Raw genomic sequence first — 21,734 nt, forward strand, 5'->3', positions numbered from 1 at the left:
CAGGGTGAGAGGTGAGAAAGGAGAAACACTGAAGACAGGGAGTCATTAGGAAACAGATGAGTTGGTAGAGAATGAAAAGTGGTGAAAAGAAGGAAAATAACTAGTATAAAAGTGGAGGAAGAAGAGAGATAAAGAAGGACAAATAGCAGATGTGTAAGAAAGAAGAAAGGATTAAGACCAAATAATGTCCAACAGCTGTATATAAACCTATAGTGTGTCTTGAGAAAAGAAGTGTGGATACGTTTGACTACACTGCATCATTCCCCACAAACATGCTCTCCCCACACTGATGCAATCACCTTCAGCTTCTGTCTGCATGCATATGTGAAAGGGCCATCAATGCCGAGATGACAGCAGTGACTAGCCGAGGATTGAATTGCCAATTCTAATACACCTGAAGAGCCGAGATCTCAGCCGGCTGATGTCAACTGGGTAGAATGGGAATTGACCCATGTGAAACCAGTCGGGAGTGGAATGAAGGTGGGGAGGATTGGGGCTGACGGTAATCCCTGAGAGGTTTGAATAGTGAAATAGCGTATCTTGGAATGTGATGAGGGGGGATGAGCCTTTGAAGGTGATGCTGGTTGGGGCTTTGAAGGAAGTAGCAAGCAGATGCATTTCAGAGGGGCTGAGGTTAATGTTAAAATTGATCTGGGAATGTCAGATTACAGACAGCACCAGTTCATGAGGAAAATATATTCAGTGTGGATGAGGTTAGCAGGTCAACCACACTTCCCATCAAGGTGAATAGGGAAAGATAGGCCAAAAAAATCCAATTTATGGAGTCATTTTGTGGAGTAGCAATTGACACAAAAACACAAAGGTGGAAAAAGACAGAATGAAAAAAGATCTTTATATAATAAACTTACCAATCCGTCCAATGGCATTAGCTCGTGGTGTGGAAATGTTGTCCAAGCTCTCAGTGGTTTCATAAAGAGAATGGGAGATCCGGCGTTCATTGCTGTCAACAAGTGAGTTAACAGGATGCTCCAACGGAGGGCTGCCAAGGGCTTCCTAATGGAGAAAGGTAGAGAAATGTTGTCTTAAAATATGTTCCTTGAATGCTAAATCTAAATATGGAAATATGAAGAAATGTGCATTTTAAATTAGAGATATAAAAAAATGCATTTTGTCTGAACATTTAGACCACACACAAAAAAAGATATATTATCTTTGTCATGTTTTAAGAAAATAAGGTGTTCCAGAGCCATTTACGGAGTGTGGCAGGACACAGTAACCTGCTGGGGGAGGCCACTGTGATAAGGGAATGCCTTTGATATGGGAGGGTGTGCTTGGTCTCGAGAAATGTTTGTATGTGCCAGAGTAAGATCCACATTAATGCCACCACCTTACGAATAGGAGATTGCTTTGTAACAAGATGATCAATGCTATTCACTTTCTATGTTGAGATTTTTAGGTCAAGTCTCAAATTGGAAGATTACTCTTTGAAAATGTTACATGCTATTTTATTTGAGTTATGCTACAGTTTTAAAGTAACCAGTAAATAGTAATCATTTCTGCAGTGCACTGCTTTGAGCTTTATGAACAAGAGGAAACATTTTCATGGAGAAAGGAAGAACTGTGTATACGTCATGTAGCTTCTAATGTGGTGCCGTCAATACTCCAGAAACATGGAACCAGAGCTTCGGTATCCATCTCAGCTTACGTCGGTATTTTCTGGTTCAGCAGTGTGAAACGGGCCCTGCAGTAGTCTGAGCTGGATAAAGCTCCATGGATTTCCCATAGGCCAATAGACAGCTGTCTCTAACAATGAACCCCAGTAAATGGACCAGTGACATTTGCCACGTCGTCGATGTGCCGCACTGCTGGCTATTGAGCCCACTGTACACTCAGTGCACATGCCACTCTTGAAAAGGGGACATGGTCAGTGGTTAGTCTTTAGGTCAGGGACCACTGGGCCAAGATAGTGTGTCCAGCTTTCAACAGCCAACAGTCTATCAAATGTGGTATTATATAATAGAGACAATGCAGGTGCCAAAACAAGAGTCAGGAAGCAGAGAAGAAAAAACTCTCACATCCACGTGTGGAGAATTAAAACTTCGGCCTTGGCCTTATTCCCCACAATGCTTCATAGCAGCCTGTGGGCAACCTGCAGAATGCACTGGAGAAGATCTCCCTGTATAGGACCTATTACAGATAGCTCCCTCACAGCAAGATAGTTCAGCGTAGTTCAACTCTGTACCTCAAGCATGCTTTAAACCAGGAGGCCCTGGTCAATGTTGATGTCTCACAACACTCTGCTGGCTTCCGGCCAAAAGGGAGAAAAAAAATAAAACAAAAATCAGGCAATGACAGAAGCAGGAAGACAAGGGAGCAGGATAGAGAGGAAGACAGAGAAAGAGAGGAGGTGGTCGGAAAATTTTGGGAAAAAAATGAAGGGAATTACACATGAAGAGGAGAGCTGCGGTACTGTGGGAGCTGAGGCCCCAGCGTACTGTGGGGGCTGACAAGTCGCCTCCTTGCGGGAGTTGTATGTGCTGGGAGACGCATACCAGGATAGAGGGACTTATCAGCTGTTTAATATAAATGAGAGGTTTAATGAGGTTGAGAGCACAAGACTTTATCGGGACAGTGTGTTGATAAGAGCGAGGAGGGAGAGAGGCTGTGTGTGAGTGTCTGTGAAATGGAGGGCTGGGTCAACGCAATTACAATCAGAGCCACAGCCACTGGCAGCCTTTTAATAAAACGCACGTCCCTGGATGATTCAGACTCAATAAGGTTCAAATTGTTGAAATGAAGATTTATTTTACTCGCTTTTTCCTCCTTTATTCAATCACTCTCTGCACTTTTTAATCTGTGTTAGATCTAGCGGAGACTTGTCATGAGCTGAAAAGAGGTACGATGGAAGGGTTTGGGTAACAGATGTGTGGACAGAATGGAACAGAGAGAAAGCACCCAAAAACCAAATGTATGAAAACTATGTATAGAATGTGTTAAGGAGGAAAGGATCTCAGAAAGACGACTATGTCAGTGTCTACCTCTGTCTGTAAAAGCTGAACAGGTTTATTTGATGACAAATCACTGTCTTCTAAGGCAAACAGACATTGAAGTCAACATAACACAGGGCCAAAATTGCAGCAACCTAATCTTTGTGTATTCAGTATTAATTAAGTCTGCTCCTGTGCATGCTAATGCTTTAGCACACTCTGACTCTGTTTACAGATTCATGAATGTTTTCTGACTGGTGAAAGTTTAAAGAAAAGCTGCTTTGTTTTTTATGTAAAATTTGTGCACTCTGCTGTCACGTCATATTCAATTGTTGACAAATGCCGTTTCCAAGGCAATGTCTTTAGATGTGCAAGGATGGATATAAATATATATACGTGTGTAACTGAAGTCAGTGAATGAAGCTCTTTTTTAGACCGGGGTTACGTTACACTGCTGCTTCATCAATCTGTTAAAGTATCAACATTTTCCATTTAGACATTAGTGTTCTGCAAGGCTTCACTCAGACATGCCCACTACAGTGACGGAGACCGCCACATTATGAAATTTGTCATCAAGTGAGGTTAAGCTAAACTAAACTAACCAAACTGTAAACTAACAATAGAATTATCAAGGCTTCCAAATGATCAATTGCTCAGTTTATCTATAGCTTCCCAAATATGTGACGATCATCTAACTACTATTTTACTAACAGTACCATAAAATCTCCAAACAGCTGTGATGGAGCTCAGAACTATGAAACAAATGATTAAACTGCAGGTGATAGACTGTGGATCTATGACAATTCAAGTGGAAAAAAAGTTACTGCATAACTTGCCAGTAGATCCTGATTTTGTCTACATGTTGATTTAAATTGTAATTAATTAATGAAGCTACTGCTTTGGAGATGCTTGGACTGATCCTGCTGCTGTCTGACGCTGCAGGTATGTAACAAACTCAGAGGAAAGACTCCTTCAAACAGCTGGAAGTAACAAACTGTCACTTTCCCACCTTAAAGCACTGACGTTTGAGAATACCAACCCATATTACAACAACATGTTTGAGACATGTGCTGTGCTGACAGTGAATCACCTCAGGAATCTTAATATGTTCCACCTTCAAAGACTCAATTGTCAACATATGCCTTCTTTGTTGAAGAAAATGTTTTGAAACCCAAGAATGAATACATGTGCATCTCATTGAGGCAGCAGGTTAATAAATGATCATTTGAGCAGAACAAACATTAATGACAAGTACAGTTTAAAACACAATAGTAAAAGGGCTAACCATAAACCCAACAACCCAAGAGAAAAAGAAACTGCTATGTGCTGTCACAGTGTGCCAGCTGGGAATGTTTCAGTCCAACAACAGCAAGTTGATCAAGGAGCTTAGCTGTCCAAAAGTGGACTTGTTCCTTTAAGTCTCTTAGTGTTTTGGTGAGATTTTAGTCCTTCCTTACCTCCAGTTTTCATCACCTCATCATGAATTTAATCTGTCTTAATCTAGTCATTTTCAGAGTGGATTATCCTGTTGACTGAGGGAGAGGGCAGAGCACTGTGACTTACACTAAGCCCAGTCAAGATCAGCTGCTGCTCAGCTCCCGTTGGACTCACTAAACATGCCTGTGTGTTTGTGTGTTCAAGGTGATGTTTGTGTTTGTCTTTGTGAGAACACAGTGTAAATGTGCGCATGTGCAAACTGTATTCACGTGTATGTGTTTGATTGGATGTGTTTACATACATTCGTGGTAAGTGCAGAGTCATGCACAAATGTGTTCTTGCCCGTGCATCAACATCTGCCTGACCTTGAGTACACAGTCAGGAAGAAGAAGCGGTGTGTTGACAGCCATGGTCTTAAGCTGTCAACTAAGGCTAATAATGTCTAGTCCATGGCCATTTCCTGGCCTTCTATCCTGGACTCAGCCTGTTGCCGTGGCCCTAATCCAGTCAACCTCAACCATAATGCTGTAATTACAATCCTTAAGCTGCTGCATCCTGCCCCAGGCACAACTCACCTCTCTGCTGGCTGGATACCCCACTTTCATTAGCTTCTCACATCCACCCAGAGCCTCACCTAATGCCAGTGCTTCCGAAAGTGGGCTCCCAGGTCTTTTAGGAGTTCTTAGCAAAACTTCAATTTCACCAAAACATGATCAAGAGAGGAAGTCAGCACAACTACAGGATATGTGAGTATAACTCCAGCTCAGCGTTAACTGTTGCACTACTGCTGTGTAACTAACTAAAGACATCATAAATGTCTCTTCTTGGTAACGCTGACATGAAAGATTATCAAAATCTTGGCCCACACCAGACCCTATCACTCATCTCCTTCTACACTGCAAGAGACTGTGTGCAACAAAAGTCATGAGCAGATGAAGCCAACAATTAAAAAGCTGGAACGACTGCTATCCACTTTGAATAGAACATGATGCTTTAGCGGGGCACTACCTATCGAGCTACAGAGATTTAAAAGTCATACAGCAGCAATACAGGAAAAAGCTTTGGAAAGCACAACTTTATGCAAGTGTCTTCTGATGCAATGCTACCGACTATCTGGCTTTTTTTTTTTTGATTTCCATGCTAACAGAACCTGTTTTGTGCTTCACTGGTGCACTAAGGATATTTTTTAGCAAGCAGATCAGGACCACAATGCCAATCAGTCTTGCCAGCTTGGGCATCAATGTTGTATTAAACCAGATTCAATAACATGTACCATGTTAAAGAAGAAGAACAAAAACAAAGTAATTCTGTGCTTGTAAAACAAATGCAGCAGAAAATGAACAACTTCCTCAAGTGTAGTATTATGTGGCTGTGCTAGAAAACGAAAAAAAAACGGTCAGGAAAAAAATGTCTGCAGTCAGAGAAGAATAGAAGAATATGCAAAATACATGCTGAACACATGCTGGCTATATGTGGATATCTGTGGAGGGGTCCTTATGGGCTTATCAGCTTAAGGATGGGTGGGATAACAAAATTCATGTCAAGCTAACTGGACTGTGCTAGGTATGTACATTAGTTACAAACACTAGCTAATAACCAATGGAGCTAAGTACTGCTGTTATTTAAATTCTGCCAAATACTTCATTACATTGTAACACATTAACCTCTTTCATCCTGCCCTTTATGCTACAGTGGACGAGTTTCCACACAACGTTGATGTTAATGATACCCTTGTATATGAGTAATTTTGATATTTTTTTTCAATAAAATATTTCAAAATTAACATGTTAATGTGAATTAATCCATAATTCTGATTAATTTTATTAAAAATTTTAATGCAATAACCCTTCTGCAGCACAGAATGACTCAAAATCCCTGAAAAGTCTCTAGCAATGCATTTTGGGAAGTTTGTCCAAGGAGACTTAACGTCGCGTATGCCGCCGCACATGTTTTTGGACTGTAGGAAGAAGCCAGAGTACCTGGAGAAAACCCACGCATGCTCAGAGAGAACATGAAAAGCTCCGCACAGAAAGATTCCATGGCTGGGAAGTGAACTGGGGATCCTCTAGCTGTAAGGCGATGGTGCTGACCACCGAACCACTGTAGCCCAACCTAATGCCTTCTGATAGATTTTTTATTTGTTTTACTCACGAAGAATTTCTTTTTTTTAGTTTTTTTTGCCTTTATTTGATAGGTCAGTGAAGAGGCAGACAGGAAAATGGGGAAAAGACATGTAGTAAAGGGCCAGGAGCAGGTATCAAACCCAGGGCGCTGCGTAGGGAACTATAGCCCTGGTTCATGGGTCGCCCACTCAACCAGATGAGCTATCTGGGCGCCCAGAATTTCTTTTTTATTTGTGATTTTTTCTACAGTGAATAATTACGTGTTCACATTGAACAAATTCATGCCAAGTTCAACAATAGTTTAAAAGTGCCACATATACCCAACTTGTAAAGGCCACAAACCTTGCTGTGTAGTGAAAGGCATCCGTTTATCTATTCGCATACACATGCGTATGTTGTTTAACAAGACTTGGGTTTTCAGACACGAAGCACACACTTCACCTCCACAGTCTTCCACCGTGCCGATGCAGCCCACTCAACCACTAGATTCAATATATTATTCTCTCAATTGGTCCTATTGAGTTTCCCCTGCCGCTCCTAAATGAGTTAGTCCTTAGAGAGCCGGTTGGGAATGAGGACCCGGCAGCGCTGGAATTGCATTTCTGCTGCTCTGCGATCTACTTTCCTCAATTTAGTCACTGCGTCATTGCAAACTGCATTTCCCAGACTGCACTGCTCTCTGAACCCCCGTTATCCCATTCCATAAATCACTCCTATTTGCTATGACAACAGGGGAGCTGTAGTTTCTACATGTCATGATCTAACTGGTCGCAAATCAGTCCATATTAAGTTGGGAGGAGGGGGGTCAAAACATATTTCCTTCCCTTTCTCTTGCCTCTGTTGTAGGGTAGCATCTCAGTGTTTTCAGGTCTCTCCAGCAGTGGTCAGCTCAATACTAATAAAACCATAATTTACTAGGCCGGGTCTCTGATTGATAGCTTTCGCAAGGTTCGATCGATCAGCCTTTCTCTCATACTAGTGAGCTTCTTTTGTTAGGGCCAGCCACTTCCTTCCCTCTTGTCTCTTTGCATAAGCCTCGTCTAAGTGACTAACAGCAACATTATAGAATGGATTACAAACAGCTATTGGCATGCTGAGGAGACAACTTTGATATTCTGTCATACAGAATATGCTTTTATATGAGCTAACGTGTGGAGTCTTGATGATGCAACAACACTAAGGTGAAAGCAAGAAATAAAGTCACTGCTGTGTTTATCTTCATCCTGTACCCCTACTGCCTCTCATCAATAATGAAACTGTTTCAACTTGCCTTGTCCAGTGCAGTTGTAAAACAGAAGGGCACAACCTATTGTGTGTAGCTGGTCATTATAACAAAGCTAACAGTCACAGTAAACAACAAACTCTGAGAAGAGGTCATATTTGTTGGGAATCCTATCCTATGCAAAGGGTTCAGACCCTCAAGTCCAATTCATAGTTTGTGCATTCATGTGCTCTGACCAATGCAGTTGAGTGCAGAGAGCAGACGCTGTTCCATTCATGCTGCACACAAAACAATCTGCATACATATGTGGTTTCAATGGCCATTATATCAAATGAAGATAAATGTCTTTTTTGCAGCATATAACAGCTAGTCACAGATTGGACTAGAGCAGAGGGGAGACGATTATTTCTGAGGTGTGTCAAGTGTTTTGGAATAGCCAGGAGCCAGAGTGTGTTGCTAAATGCAAAGTGGGTGACAGATCAGAATATTGGGGGAATTTGGAACTTCCCACTGTATTTGAGCACTGTTGATGAAAAATGAGCTGGAACTACTACAATTACACCTATTTCAATGGTATCTTGTAAAGGCTCAGTACACAGCCTATTTGGGTAGCAAACACTGAGTTAGTTTTCCTGGTGCACACGCAAATGAGAAATTTGCGACATCTCAAGCAGCTGATTCATGTATGCAAGTATAACAGGTGTTTTTAGTTTTCAATCGTCCTTTTTGCTTGTTTAAACAAACAGAGCAAAGACAAATACTACATTACTTTCTATAAGCAACTTCAGGTTTACATGACGGCAGCTGCTAATATCATCAGGACGCTTTAGGTCCATGGGCTCACACCAGAACTCTGTGGATCTGACCATAAGTGGAAGATTGACTCAGATTGAATAGAGGGATAGTTGGAATAGTGGAAAAAGTACCACAGAAAACTTCAAACAGATACAAGTTGACCTCCAAGAACAGTGTAGACCAGTGTCTGGTTGCACCACGTGTCGCTTATTTAATGAGACTGAATGTGCTCCATAGAAGAAGACAGAGCAACCCTTCTTTTGATAGATGACGTTTTTTGATAAATCACAACACTTCTTAGAAATTATCCTCTGCACTGCTGAAAAAAGAGAGCGTTTTGGTAAGTCACATCATGTTCACAGAACAAGGTTTCCAATTTGTCCATGCCCTTATTTAACATAATAGGCTACTTCAAAAATCAAAAGCAACGTGTCTGTTTTATGAAAAGTAGTGATCAGTGATATCAATTGCCTTGAATTAACTCAACCCCCAATCTCACTCCTCTTCTGCCCAGTCATCATTAGGCCTCATGCTGTTAGAAGCATGTCACATTCCTCCAATTTAAAGCACTGATGCTGATTAGCTGTCATGAACATCAAAACTTCAGCAGTGTAGTAAATGTTGGCATCACTAGTGGTTCATTTGCTGAGGAATTGCAGACACCAGTGGATATTTCTATAATGTGGTACTATGTCAGTGGCTTAAGAAAATGAGAAAACAGGAAACCAGAAACATGTTTCTCAGGTGACTAAATGCTCAGGGCCACTTTGTGGTGGTTTCTTGTCCCACATGGTATTTACATAATTGGGGTTGCTGGACTGGAAAGTCTTTCAAGTGGTCAAAAGAAGGGGAATGCTTTACATAAAAGCTTTACATTTATGACTTCAGGCGGTCTTGACAGAAAGCTCTGCTGAGACAAGCACAAAAAGAAAGCGAAAGTTAGAAATGTCTTTACTTCAATAAATGAAATCAAACCAATGGGAGGGGATCGCTGGTAAAGTGAAGAACTCAAATAATAGCAATGCCTTCCTCAGGGAGAAGCTCCATCTTATGAATTATCATTAAACTCTGTGGTGGATCTTCTCAATGTAAAAATAGTACACTGTGAAATTCAACACAATGTGCAGATATGCAGAATGAGCAAACGCAGACAGGAAAAACAAGAAATGTTTTGTGGTGAAGCATCTTGGTGGAAATATGTTTCTGTAGCTGTGATTAATGCGGAGCTTCATTGGCAAGATGTGGTAGAGCTGTCAAGAAGGAAAACAAAAAAAACCACAAGACTGCCAGTCTGTCAAAAATAGTCGATGTCTGCAGGAGATCTCCGTCATAAATAACATCACAAATGCACAGAGAGGTGTGAGCGCACATCGTGTGTTGAATTTCAAATCAGAGAAATGAAACCGAGCCACAAGCATGCTTATCATCAGCCTGTCTGCTTTTAGACGCTTGTGTGATAAGTATCTTGGTAATATCATGAACTGCTACGGCTGTTGCAAGACAGAAAAAAATAAATAGAAAAAAAATAAAGCATCTACCACTGTGTTAAAGTCCTTAAACAAGCTAAAAATGAGAGGCAAATTGATGCCTGCTCAGACAAAAAAATCCAGTTAATTTTACTGGCATGATAAAACCTTAAATCTCCATATATTAGCTGCTACTGTAGTTTCACAATAATATTCTTTGTACTTAGTTCTGATGATGTCTTTGTTCAGCCTTTGCAAAGGTCAATTTCTCAGTTTTAGCCACAACCAAGATGAGGACAGATAACGAACTATAAACAAAACAGTGCTTTCAATATCACATTCCAATAAACTGTGAAGTATGTCTGTATATCGTCATAGCAACTCTCACTCTGTTTGTTTTGCATGCAGTGTATGCAGTAAACCTCTCACCTCAACCTATTACAAAGTTATACATTTGTGCTACAATCTGTTGCGTATTCTCTTTTCCCACAAGGAAACTGCCTTCAAGCAAATGGAAAACTGTAATTGCAGGCTCTTCCATCTTACGTATAATTACTGTATCATTAACATTACTGTGGCCATGAGGCCAAGAAACATATACATGACTGTGTCTTCAAATTGTCATAGAGAAATGTGACAATCATGTAATGAAACAATGACACGTTAGAGTCAATATTCAAATAATTAAATAATTTCTTGTAATTTTTTAGCGCAGTATCAGAAGTGGAAGGTTGACGCTTTGAGAACAAATTGAATAATGACGCTGAACAGTCAAATTACCATAATATTTGCTTCAGTCACAAGACTCTGGGTTTGCAACTGGAGGATCAGACCCTGAGCTGAAAACATGGAAGATAGAGAATGTTCAGGAAGTGTGGTTGAAAAAAAATAATGGAATTGAAATGACTTTTCATGAATTTAATTGCTTAAACACATGTGACGATATATTAATAGAACTCAGATATAGAAGGAGAAATTATACAGCCTCTGAAGCAGCGATGCAATTAGAATGCTTCAAATAAATTGGCAATGACCAATCATATCACTTGACTATCTGGGGCAGAATGGCAGTTTTTCAAGCAGGGGCTATCTCTGGAAGCAGAGCAAAGAAAAAAAATGGTTCTGGGACACAATATGTGAATACAGAGTGTGTTTGTTGGTATCTGTGCTTGTATTCAAAATGTTATGAATTACACTATTTCTGACAGACTCTGTCTTCTCTCTGATTGCACATAAAGTGTGTTAAAACTGTTGGTATTAGCACTCATTTCCAAAACATTCTTCAATCTATTGGAGAAATTTTGTCATTTTTATTTTTAAACTTAGATCATTGTTATCCTGTGACCTAGTTGAAAGAATTCTCTTCAACCAACTGAGAATGGTTCTTCTAATGTCACATAAGGGCAGTAAAGTGTCCACACTTATCAGATTTTGAATCAAGCAAATGAAGACCTTCCAAGTTTGTGCTGTATGAAAAATCGACCCCCCACTGCTTTGTTAGACTTGAATACATCCTTAATCATGCTGAAGGTTTTCTCTCATTTTTTGTTATTCCAAGGTTGGCGAAAATTCTCATTTTAACCCAAGGCAAAGGCCCCTTGTAGTCACCGCTTTATAGCAGTAAAATAGACCAGGTTCTCCACCTCAGACATGGGCTTAATCATGGGCCATCAGCAGTCTAAACCCACGCACCAAAACACTTGTCTTTGCCACTGAGAGGATCCATTTGCAATGGATCAAGCCCCAGGTTCTGCTGAAAGCAAAAGGACCTCTGGAAAAACCTTGGGCAATATGTGTAAGTGCGTGTGTTTTTCTAGGTAATGCGTTTGCTTGTGTGCGCCTGTGAAGAGGCTACTCTGGGCGGTCACACACTCCTGACACACAAAGAGAGCCACATAGAGCATTTCACATTTCAGTTAGGGCTCTTCATGTTTGCATCCATGTGCTACAGGGTCGTTTTCAGTTGAGGAAAATGTGTTTTTTTCAAACACCCACCAAACCAGGCTTGCCACAACCAACAAGAACCATCACATTGCTGTGCTCTACCGAAGACAAGCTTATTTTAGCCCAAAGGACTAAGCGAAGTGATGATGAAATCAATGCAATTTTCAGTGTGGTGGCCTGGATATGCTGCACCCATAGAATTCCTGTCTCCTCCTCTCCACCCTCCGATGCATTAGGCCATGTTGCTCGGCTCTTCTCCCCTGCAGACAGTGATGGATCTGATTCATTTCAATGGTGGCCTCCAGTGCTCACTTCCATTCGGCTGGGTGACAGTGGCAAACTGGTGCAGGCTCCCCACATATCTGCCCAGCCAATACAGTAGAGGAGGGGAGAAGGGGCGGTGGATGGAGCAGCCCGGAGCTTGTGTCGACATGTAACTTCTGCTTTTCTTACTCGAGGTGTGCTACCGACCTTAAATTCTTACAATTTACAATCTTATCTTTTCTCTACTTAGAGTATATTAAAATACCCTTCTAGTAACTTTATGGCACCTGTTCAAACCACTAAGCTTCCTGAAAACACAGCTAAGTAAGATTTCCTGTAATGGGACTTTGATGGATGGAAGCTAAAATGCACTATTACGTCTCCCACTCCTTTAGTTTCACACGCTCTCTTTACATCTTCCCATGCAACTATGTCAGCATGCTGTCTCATAGCAACTAGTGTTGATATAAATATCAAGCTATACGCAAAGCTGTCATAATTCATGCTAAATGTGTGTCTTTAAATGGATCAAAGAAGCAATAAAAGCTTTATGTAAAAAAAAAAAAATACTGTTCTTTATCTTTTCACCTGCAGAGTGATAGTGTAAAAATGGAGGAAAAAAAAAAGTTTTTCACCATTTCCTAAGATGACTGAAGATAACTGTCTGCTTGGTGTCAGTCTGTCTACCTGTCTGCCTGCTGGTGAGGGATTAAAGAGGACAGGAGAGTGACTGGGCCCAAGTGATAGAACTCACTGAACCTTGGGGCTGAGCTTCCCCAGGAGGGACATGTGTCCTCTCTCTCTCAGGCAAATGGAGGGAGGAGGAGGAAGAGGGGGAAGAGGGGGAGAGCAAGAAGCAATAAAGGCAGAAAGAAAAGAGTAAGATGTGGAGATCAAGCACAGCCCTGCGATTAAAAACACAACTGTATTGCTGGGTCACTACACTGGCCCCATTCAAATGGATTCAGCTCCAATCCTGGCTGTGTTTATGCCATGTTCTACCTGTTAAACTATGGGGCACCACAAGTTGGGGGGAGGGAGAGGTGAAAATTAACATTAAAACAAGAAGAAAAACAAGTACACAGGGTCGCAGGGGGATGATGCGTGGTGAGAAGAGGGAAAGACAGAACGCTTGGAGGATGAGGGTTTAGCAGGGAGGGTGAAGGGCAGTAAGGAGGAGGGATGGGGGCTCAGCATGGTACTCCAAACTGACACACAGCCACAGGACACAGGCTCCAATTAGAGTCACTGCAACACTAATCAAACCTGATCTACAACCTCTGGCTGCAGGGAGAGTGAACGTGCGTGAGATTGTGAATGTATTCACACATGAATCCACAATCCTGAAATACAGTCACACTGTGCATTTCACATTCACCTAAATCATTTCTGCATTCATCTCCTTTTATCCTATCCTGGCTATTTTTCCTTAAAAAAAAGGGGTAGGCTGGGATAAGGTCAGTATCACAATAGACATTTCATGAGGTAGAATTCCCAACGCTTTCAATATTCTTGACTGTTACCTTATGACAAATATCCACCAAGCCATGATACATATTCTTTTATCTTTCTATCCTACAGTGTTATTCTGCAGGGCTGTCAATCATAACTCACTGAAGTGCTTCTTAGATATCATATCAAGGCCCACCGTGGGCAAAGAAAATCATACAGAGAATGAGGGGAAATGTGACACAGTATCATCTATCTCGCACAGGAAATGGAACTGTTTGAAGATTTGCATGGTGGTGTGGTCGCTTCATAAAGGTCCTTCTCCAGCTATCTCAAACTTCTCAAAACCTATGGGAATAGATTAGCGCCAGTGGCAAGGTAGAGGAAAATCAGTCTCATTTATCATTCAGTGAAGCTGAAATGTAGCTATCCTTCATCTTCATTCCATATGTCGTCCACCTCCTAACTTCCTCAAATGCATTAAATCAAGCAACAATTTGTTGACATTGTGTATGTTACATGATGTGCTTCCTACTGTATGTGTGTACAATTGAAGGAATCATAATGCACAGTCTATCTTAAAGTTATGCAGTGTTCAGTGCTAGTAATGATACCCGATTAAAATAATAAAGGCAGACCAATTAAATGTGACTCCACATGATGTCAATTAATCGCTGTCACATCAGTGTTACTCCTCCCTGACTGTTAGAATACCTCATTGTTTTTGGCCACCTGCCGAGCCACGATGAGCTGGATCATGCCTCGCTTGTTGCCCTCTACCGACATGGATTTGCGCAGCGTTTCCATGGCATCTTGGTTGGTCATCCCAAGCAACGACTCCCCATTGACTGCAATGAGTTGGTCATTGACACGTAGACGCCCATCCTGCAGACAAGCACCGTCACGGGAAAATTAGACGTGACTCATAAAATAAGGTCATCAAAAGTTTTGAACAGGAACAGCATTCTCCAGCTGCTCTGGAGGCAACTCACATGCACCCTTTTCTCAGAGAAAATTCCAATAAATGCCAGCACAAGATCAAAAGCTTCTTTTCCTAATCATTTTATCAGGAAGAAAACTTAATGTTACTCATCTCCCAGGTTTAGACTTTGGAGGACAAACTGCACGAAACCACCGGAATTCATGAACATTTAAATGTATCTTTTCTTTCATGGGCACATAAAAAAATATTGTTGAACAGTACTGCCCCAAGGACTTATTTTATAAGAGGGCAGTCATGCTACTCATAAACACCATGTGATCACTTGAAAACCATAATGACAATAAACTAGATTCCAATTTCTCTTAGTGTGGCAGCAACTCTGCAGCCTGGTGCTCCAGCTCATTTTTGTACTTACTTGTAGGTCCTTGTGTTACAACAAAAACATGAAATGAGATCAATGAAATACATCAAAGTAATGGTCAGAGGGTAGGTGGGTAGGGGTAGGTACTTGCCTTGCTAGCAGCACCTCCATTGATAATGGATTTTACGAAGATGCCTAAGTCTGCATGGTTCTCCTTGGACCGGTTACCTTTGACACTGACCCCCAAGCCTGCTGAGCCTGAGTCATTCAGGGGGATCTCAAAGGTCATGAACTCCTGTTTACCATCAGGGGTTAACACAATGTCATCTTCCTCTGGCTGATGTTGAAGAAAAGGAAAGAAGCAAAGAGAGAGACGTCAGTTTGAGATATGTTGTCTGTAATATCAGTAGTCCTTGAATAAAACTGAGAGAGAAAAATGTTCATTCTGTATGCTCTACCATTGTAAAAGCATAAACTTTAAAAAAAAAAAAAGTATAAGAAGGGAAAAACATCTGCACACACCTCTGAGTCTTTCTGTGATGACTCAACTTACTTCTAAAGTTGGCAAACTGTTGTTGAGCCCCACTACACTGCCACTGTTGCATTCAAATGGTTAAAAGGCAGAAAAAAGACAGACCAGAAAAGATAACAGAGAATAGCAGAACAAAAATTGAAAAAAAAAAAAGAACGGGGATGGTGAATGACAAGAAAATGGAAAGCAGGCAGTAGACAAGATAAAGAGGGGTAAGATGAGGGGAGCAGGAGAAGAAAGCGAATGGATGGCAAGCATGTCACATATCTCAGGGCTGTCATCGTCAATTGGCCGTACTGTCTAGCTGAGTGCTACTAATTCCTTTCCACCATCATGAGCTCGGTGTAGGAACAGCAGAGACAGCGGAGAACTTTGAAAACACCAGGTAGCAATTTGATGCTCAAACAACGGTGGCTTCCTTTGAACAACACCCTTTTGAAAGATAATTTGTTACATGTAAAGGACCCTCCTTCCCTGTGCGATCCACAGGCCCTTTGTTGAAAATTACAGGAGTAGTATTTTGATGGGCCAATACTGAAATACTCCTCATGCACCGTTCACAAAAAAAATGTTCATTTCAGCTGTCAGAAAGGTGTGAGAGAGTATACTGTAGAGTGTCTAACACCCAGCACAATCAATTCAGCTGGAAAATACTCCATCAAACAACCACTCTAGTCACTTTTCTCACAATTTCCATTGGTGTTTAACAAAGAGCATCTGCAAAAAATAGCCAAAGGAAGAGCATTTGCATATTTTACTTTCCTTACAGACAAACAAATGTGGAAAAGAGGTGTGAGAGAAAGCTGATGGTCTAGAGGAAACACCAGAGGCATCAAACAACTGGCAGTGTATTTCTCAAGTTGGCTACCAGATAACTTGGTAAAGATTTAATAAAGTGTTAAAATGTCTGTGCAATGGTTCAGCGCCTACCGAAGGTTCTGTAGCTATAGCCAACATACCATAAGTACATGTGCTGAAACCAAAATCTTTGATCTCAGCCCACAGCTGTTCTTTCCAAACAGTTTGGTATCGCAGAGAAGAAGACTCCGATTTTTTTCCAGTACATTTCAAAGACAAGGTAACTCTAAAATAAAGTTTTTATGATGATTAGCAACAACATTAAATCACCTACCTAATGCCGTGTAGGTCCCTTTGTTCGGCCAAAACAGCTTTGACCATTTGAAGCATTTACACAAAACCTGTAAAGGTGTCATTTGACTAAGCCGTTAGCAGCAGATCTTTCAAGTGCTAGAAATGGTTCCTCCATGGGTCGGCCTTGATTTTTCGGCACATCTGATTGGTGCTTTATCAGACTGATTAGTTCAAAGGCCATGTGAACATCTTGAACTGCTACATTCCTCAATATTTTTTGCAGTGTGGCAGGGAGCATTATCCTACTGAAAGAGGTCATTGTGATTCAGGATTACAATGAAAGCGTGTATGTGGTCTGGAGCATTGTGCAGGTAGGATGTTCAGTCAAAGTAAAATCCACCTGAACATCCAGACCCCAGGTTTCCCAGCAGAAGACTGGACAGAGCATCACACTCCCTCTACCAACCATTAGAGTTGTTTGCAGGCTGTAAACGAGGGTCAGAATCGGCACTCTAAACATAGCTACACAGACGAATATGTGGAGAACTTTGCATCATAGCCAGGATTAAGACTTCCAGAACTTAATGCTACAGTAGTTCTTCTGTGGGATCAGACCATGTGAGCTGGCCTTTGCTCCCCTCAGACATCAATGAGCCTTGGTGTTATGGCCCTGTGCCTCTGTCTGCCTCCTCCTGTCTGGTAATTTGTATTTTTGTGTGCTATGCTGCTGTCGCCTGCCTCCGTGTCGTCCCACCCCACCTGTGACATCTGGAGCTGAGGTTAGATTGGAGCAGGGGAGGGACTGTCACTTCAATCAAGGTTCCAGTTGCTGTTAAAAGGCCCAGTTGATGCCAGCATTCAGTGGCAGCTCTTAGAGAAGGGAGCTGCCCATATTGTTTCTGTGAACATTTATCTGGGACTGGAAGCTAGTCAGGAGTTAAACTGCTGAAATTAAAACTGTATCCGAGATCTTTTGTTATCTAGAACCTTTGTTAGCTTCAGTTAGGGGTGCTGCTGCCTTTGCGTTTCTATTTGGAGTTTCTTTATTGGTGTTTGATGTATTTTTATTTTCCCACAGTCTGGTGGAGTCTCCTTCTTAGACAAGGTTACTTTTTGTTGTATTTGTTTCTTTAATTTCAGCAGCACCCATTTGCTTTCACCCCTCACGTGTTGTGTTGAAATCTACTCACATAAAAAAATAAAGCAGACTGAACTCTGGAAATTCAGTGCTTGTTTACTCTTGCAATTGTTGCAACTTGGTTACCCTAGACAGCCAGGTTGTAACACTTGGGCATCCATAACCCAGTATATTGGTTGTCCTTCCCCACACCACATTTAGTAGATACTAACCATTGCATATCAGGAACAACCCACAAGACATGCTGTTTTGAAGATGCTCTGACCCAGTCGTTTAGCCATCACAATTTGGCCTTTATCAAAGTCACTCAGATCCTCAGGCTGACCATTTTTCCTGCTTCCAACCCATCAACTTTAAGAAACTGACCATTTACTGGCTGCCTCTTACATCCCACTCCTTGGCATGTGCCACTGTAACAAGAAAAGCAACACTATTTACTTCACCTGTCAGTGGTTTTAATGCTGTGGCTGACTGGTGTATGTGTTTTGCATAAAAGTACATTAACAATAGTTGATGAAAAGTGTCTTCCATTTACTTTAAGCACATATGTTTCTATATAGTGGGGAGTTGACATCTGATCACGAGCCTGCTCCACAGGAAGCCTGGGAGCAGCGCTGTAATACTGTGATTGGTCAGATTGTACTGTACATGCGTAGTTATTGCCATGGCAGCCGTATCCACACACAATACTGGCGGCGAGAGCAATCAAACCCAGAAACCCACCACAAGACCTCTTTAAATAGACTCACATCAATACACATGTGCACACTCACAGCCAGATGGATGGCAGCCAGGTGTGTGCCCTTCACAGCTGCTCGGATAAAGAGCGAAACAGAGGAAAGAAGGAAAAGATAGAGCATAAAGTGTTTTTTTCTGAGGCTGAGGAGTTATTAGGATGCAGCAGTGCGTTCAGGTGGAGGCTCTTTTCAACACCATCTGACTGAGCCCCTATTCTCTAGACGACCCTGCTATCTGTCCCCTTTTCTTTCTCACTGCTTTTTCTTTCCTTTTTTTAAAAGTGTAGTACACCTGTCTGTACAACTTGCCAACTGGGCTTTGTCTGTGACTGGACCCTTAGTAAATTCAGACCACTGGAATCCATTTAATCACACTGCATTTCAACGCCTCTAGTTCTATTACAGAAATCATCAGCTCTTGTCAGGAATGACCCCTTGCTTTCCCTCAGACTGCTGAATGAAGTGGATAGGGGACAGAAAAAAAGAGGTATTGAAAACCAATTTGTTATCCAGGGCAGAGGTAAATACAATGCATTAACAATTCTCAAGCTCTATTCCTGCCTGGAGCTTGCAATGGCATCATGTCAGAAGTTCTATAGGCTCTGACAGCTGTTATATTGACGTTAACTTAACTTGTGAATTGAGATCAGTTGGTTGGCAATGCAGGTCCACAAACATGCACATCCAACGTACAATTTTCACTCTGAAAATAGCATCTGTGGATGAATGGACTTGTGCATCACTGGCAGGGACTATCTTTATCTTTAATCAAGATGTTTCATCAAAATAAAATAAATAAATAGTGGCTATGAGTTATGTCCTTTCTGAAGCTTTTAGGCCGGCAGCCGAAGATAGTAATACACTGGTTAAAAAATTACTTTGGATGGACAGTGTTTGAGCTTTTGTGTGTGTGCATGTGCACACTCTCTTCCAAAATGATGACAGAATAACCACCCACTCAGAGCTGTGTTCCGGGAATAGAGGGCCGAGGCAGAGAATGAGAGAGCAGTGTAACATTTTCATCAGACAGGAACAAGCGCCGCTAGCCAAGAATGAGTTTGTCAGGCTGCTTGACAGGCCTTGTTGCACCCGATTCAACTGAAGCAGAGCTAGATTCAGCTACCTCTGAACAAGAGAAAAAAGAAAGTCAGCTCGTTGTTCTGAGCTCAGCCCCATGTATGCACCTGGGACAGAGAAAGCTACTGACAATCAATGAACTGACGTAAAAACAGGAAAAAGGTTACAGGCTTAAATAAATTTAAAAAAGCACTGCAAAAAACTTTTATGCAAAATACATCTTGATAACTGCAGTATCTGTTTTCTCCCGTCATTTTCTTTCCCTTACATATGGCCACTGGCAGAAAACATTCTGCTGACATGAAGTGACGAAGCCAAAGTGTCTTTTAAACGACATAGAAAGTTGCACTCGCTTAAGACGGCTGACTGCCTTTAACTACCTCTACAAGCTGCTAAAGGCAGGAGCAAACTGAAGAAAGAGAAGGCACTGCACATGTAGTAGTCAACTATTTTGTCAGGTTAACACCGCTTCCTTTGAGATTTGCTTAAAATACAGGATCACATTCAGACCTCCCAAATCTGAGAGTAAAACATAAAGCAAACACAACGTAATGCAGACTGAAACTCAGTCAGGAAATAAAAAAGTTGGCTACGTATTAACAAGATGCAGCTCAGCACATGACCCGCAGAGCAATACTTAGGAATGTGCAGCAAGGCCAAGAGAATTTTTTGATAAACAAAAAGAAAAAAAAAACACAAACAAAAGATACTAGTTTGCAATTAAACTGTATTTCTATTCTATGTCCATGCTGCTCCATAGTCACAATATTCCATCCATTCATTGTTCTTCACAACTCTTTATAGTCTCCATAGTTTTATACTGTTTTCACAGTCAAATCTCATTATATTATTCCCTTCTTGAAACAAAGAAGTGCTTGGATTTTGTATCAAACATTGTGGGTCTCTTAATTTAAGGTTTAAAGTCACAACAAAATCTATAAAATGCCATAAATGACAGCAAATATGCAAAGTGCATGTAAATTTCATGCTGTGTTTAGGTACTGGTCATAAAGGTTAAACTTAATAATAGGCCAGTTTTAAATGGAGTGGTTCTGATATCATTGTTATAATTATCCCCTTAGCTCAAGTAGCCACTTGGCCAGTTCATCACAAAAGAAGCAGGCCATGCTGTTTTCTTTTTGTCCTCTCTGACTCAGCCATGCAGTCACAGTCCATTATACAATTAAGTCCTTTATTAATTAACACTGTGATGGGCTAGTACCCAGTCATTACTGGGAGGGGAGGGCAAAGGAGGCAGCATTTCAGCAGAGACACAAGCAGGTGAATAGAGCTGGGCAGAGAAAGGAAACCATTTGCTAATCGGTCTAGCGAAGGAGTGCCGCCTGCCTAATAGGCCTTTTCATTTCGTTTCTACCTTGCTTAACTTCACGTGCTAACAAGAAATATGTGCTGGATGTAGGTGTGCAAACGTGTGCCAGAGAAACACGGCAACAGAAAAAGCCAGAGTGAGATGCAAGAGAGAGAGATAGAGATAGAGTGCAAATGAATCACAATTACTTCTATTCACACATAAGTCTGAGTTCTCCGCACATCACTGCCTAAAACAATTAACACTGCTGGAAACTTCTTTCCACACTTGGCCCAATTTGGCAACATAAAGGTCATTGGAAATGAATTTAAAAGGGCTAAAAGAAATCAGCCATGGGTGTAATTGCAAAAGTGGTGCACGCGTGATAAGTATTGAAACACAAATTTCTTTTGGCGGTGTTTTCTCCTCACAACATTTTCTGACAAAGAGGTTGAATATTAAATACCTCTAAGCCCAAAAAACAAATTCAGGTACAATGGGATGTTGAGAGGCGAGCTGTTACACAACACTGAAGGGCAGGAAGCACACAGCTGGCAGTGGCAGGTTTTAAGTGTTTGTGAACAACAATGTTCTTCACTGGGCAATCCAGTAGATTTTCACTCAAAGCTGGCAGACTGGGTTTGCTCCTCTTTAGAGATTTTCTCATGAGAAAGCTCATTAGCAGAGCAAAGTCTGTTTCTATGAGGGCATCTGAGGCCAGATCTGTCGACATCATTGCAAATGCATCATGACTACTGGCTATCAGTGACAAGACACTGGCTGTGCATACTAACGTACTACTCATACTAAGTGTGATGTCAAAATAAGTATGTAGTGCGTTCACATTAGACAGTATGAAAATATTGAGTACGCGAGAAATACCCGGATGTATACTAT

At 41.3% G+C, this 21,734-nt stretch overlaps 1 protein-coding gene across 2 annotated transcripts in view; it reads right to left on the bottom strand.

Annotated features, from left to right (window-relative positions):
• The window catches only part of LOC110951091 (partitioning defective 3 homolog), a 400,033-nt gene that overhangs the window by 157,635 nt on the left and 220,664 nt on the right, over positions 1 to 21,734 (bottom strand). For both annotated transcript variants that reach the window (XM_051940403.1, XM_051940404.1), the window contains exons 13-15: positions 15,104 to 15,289; positions 14,363 to 14,533; positions 870 to 1,014 (exon numbers count right to left, since the gene is read on the bottom strand). In XM_051940403.1, coding sequence (XP_051796363.1) covers positions 870 to 1,014; positions 14,363 to 14,533; positions 15,104 to 15,289 — 502 coding nt within the window. The remainder of the gene's footprint in view (positions 1 to 869; positions 1,015 to 14,362; positions 14,534 to 15,103; positions 15,290 to 21,734) is intronic.

The sequence above is a fragment of the Acanthochromis polyacanthus genome, chromosome 20, assembly GCF_021347895.1.
Source record: "Acanthochromis polyacanthus isolate Apoly-LR-REF ecotype Palm Island chromosome 20, KAUST_Apoly_ChrSc, whole genome shotgun sequence".
Taxonomy (NCBI): Eukaryota; Metazoa; Chordata; class Actinopteri; family Pomacentridae; genus Acanthochromis; species Acanthochromis polyacanthus.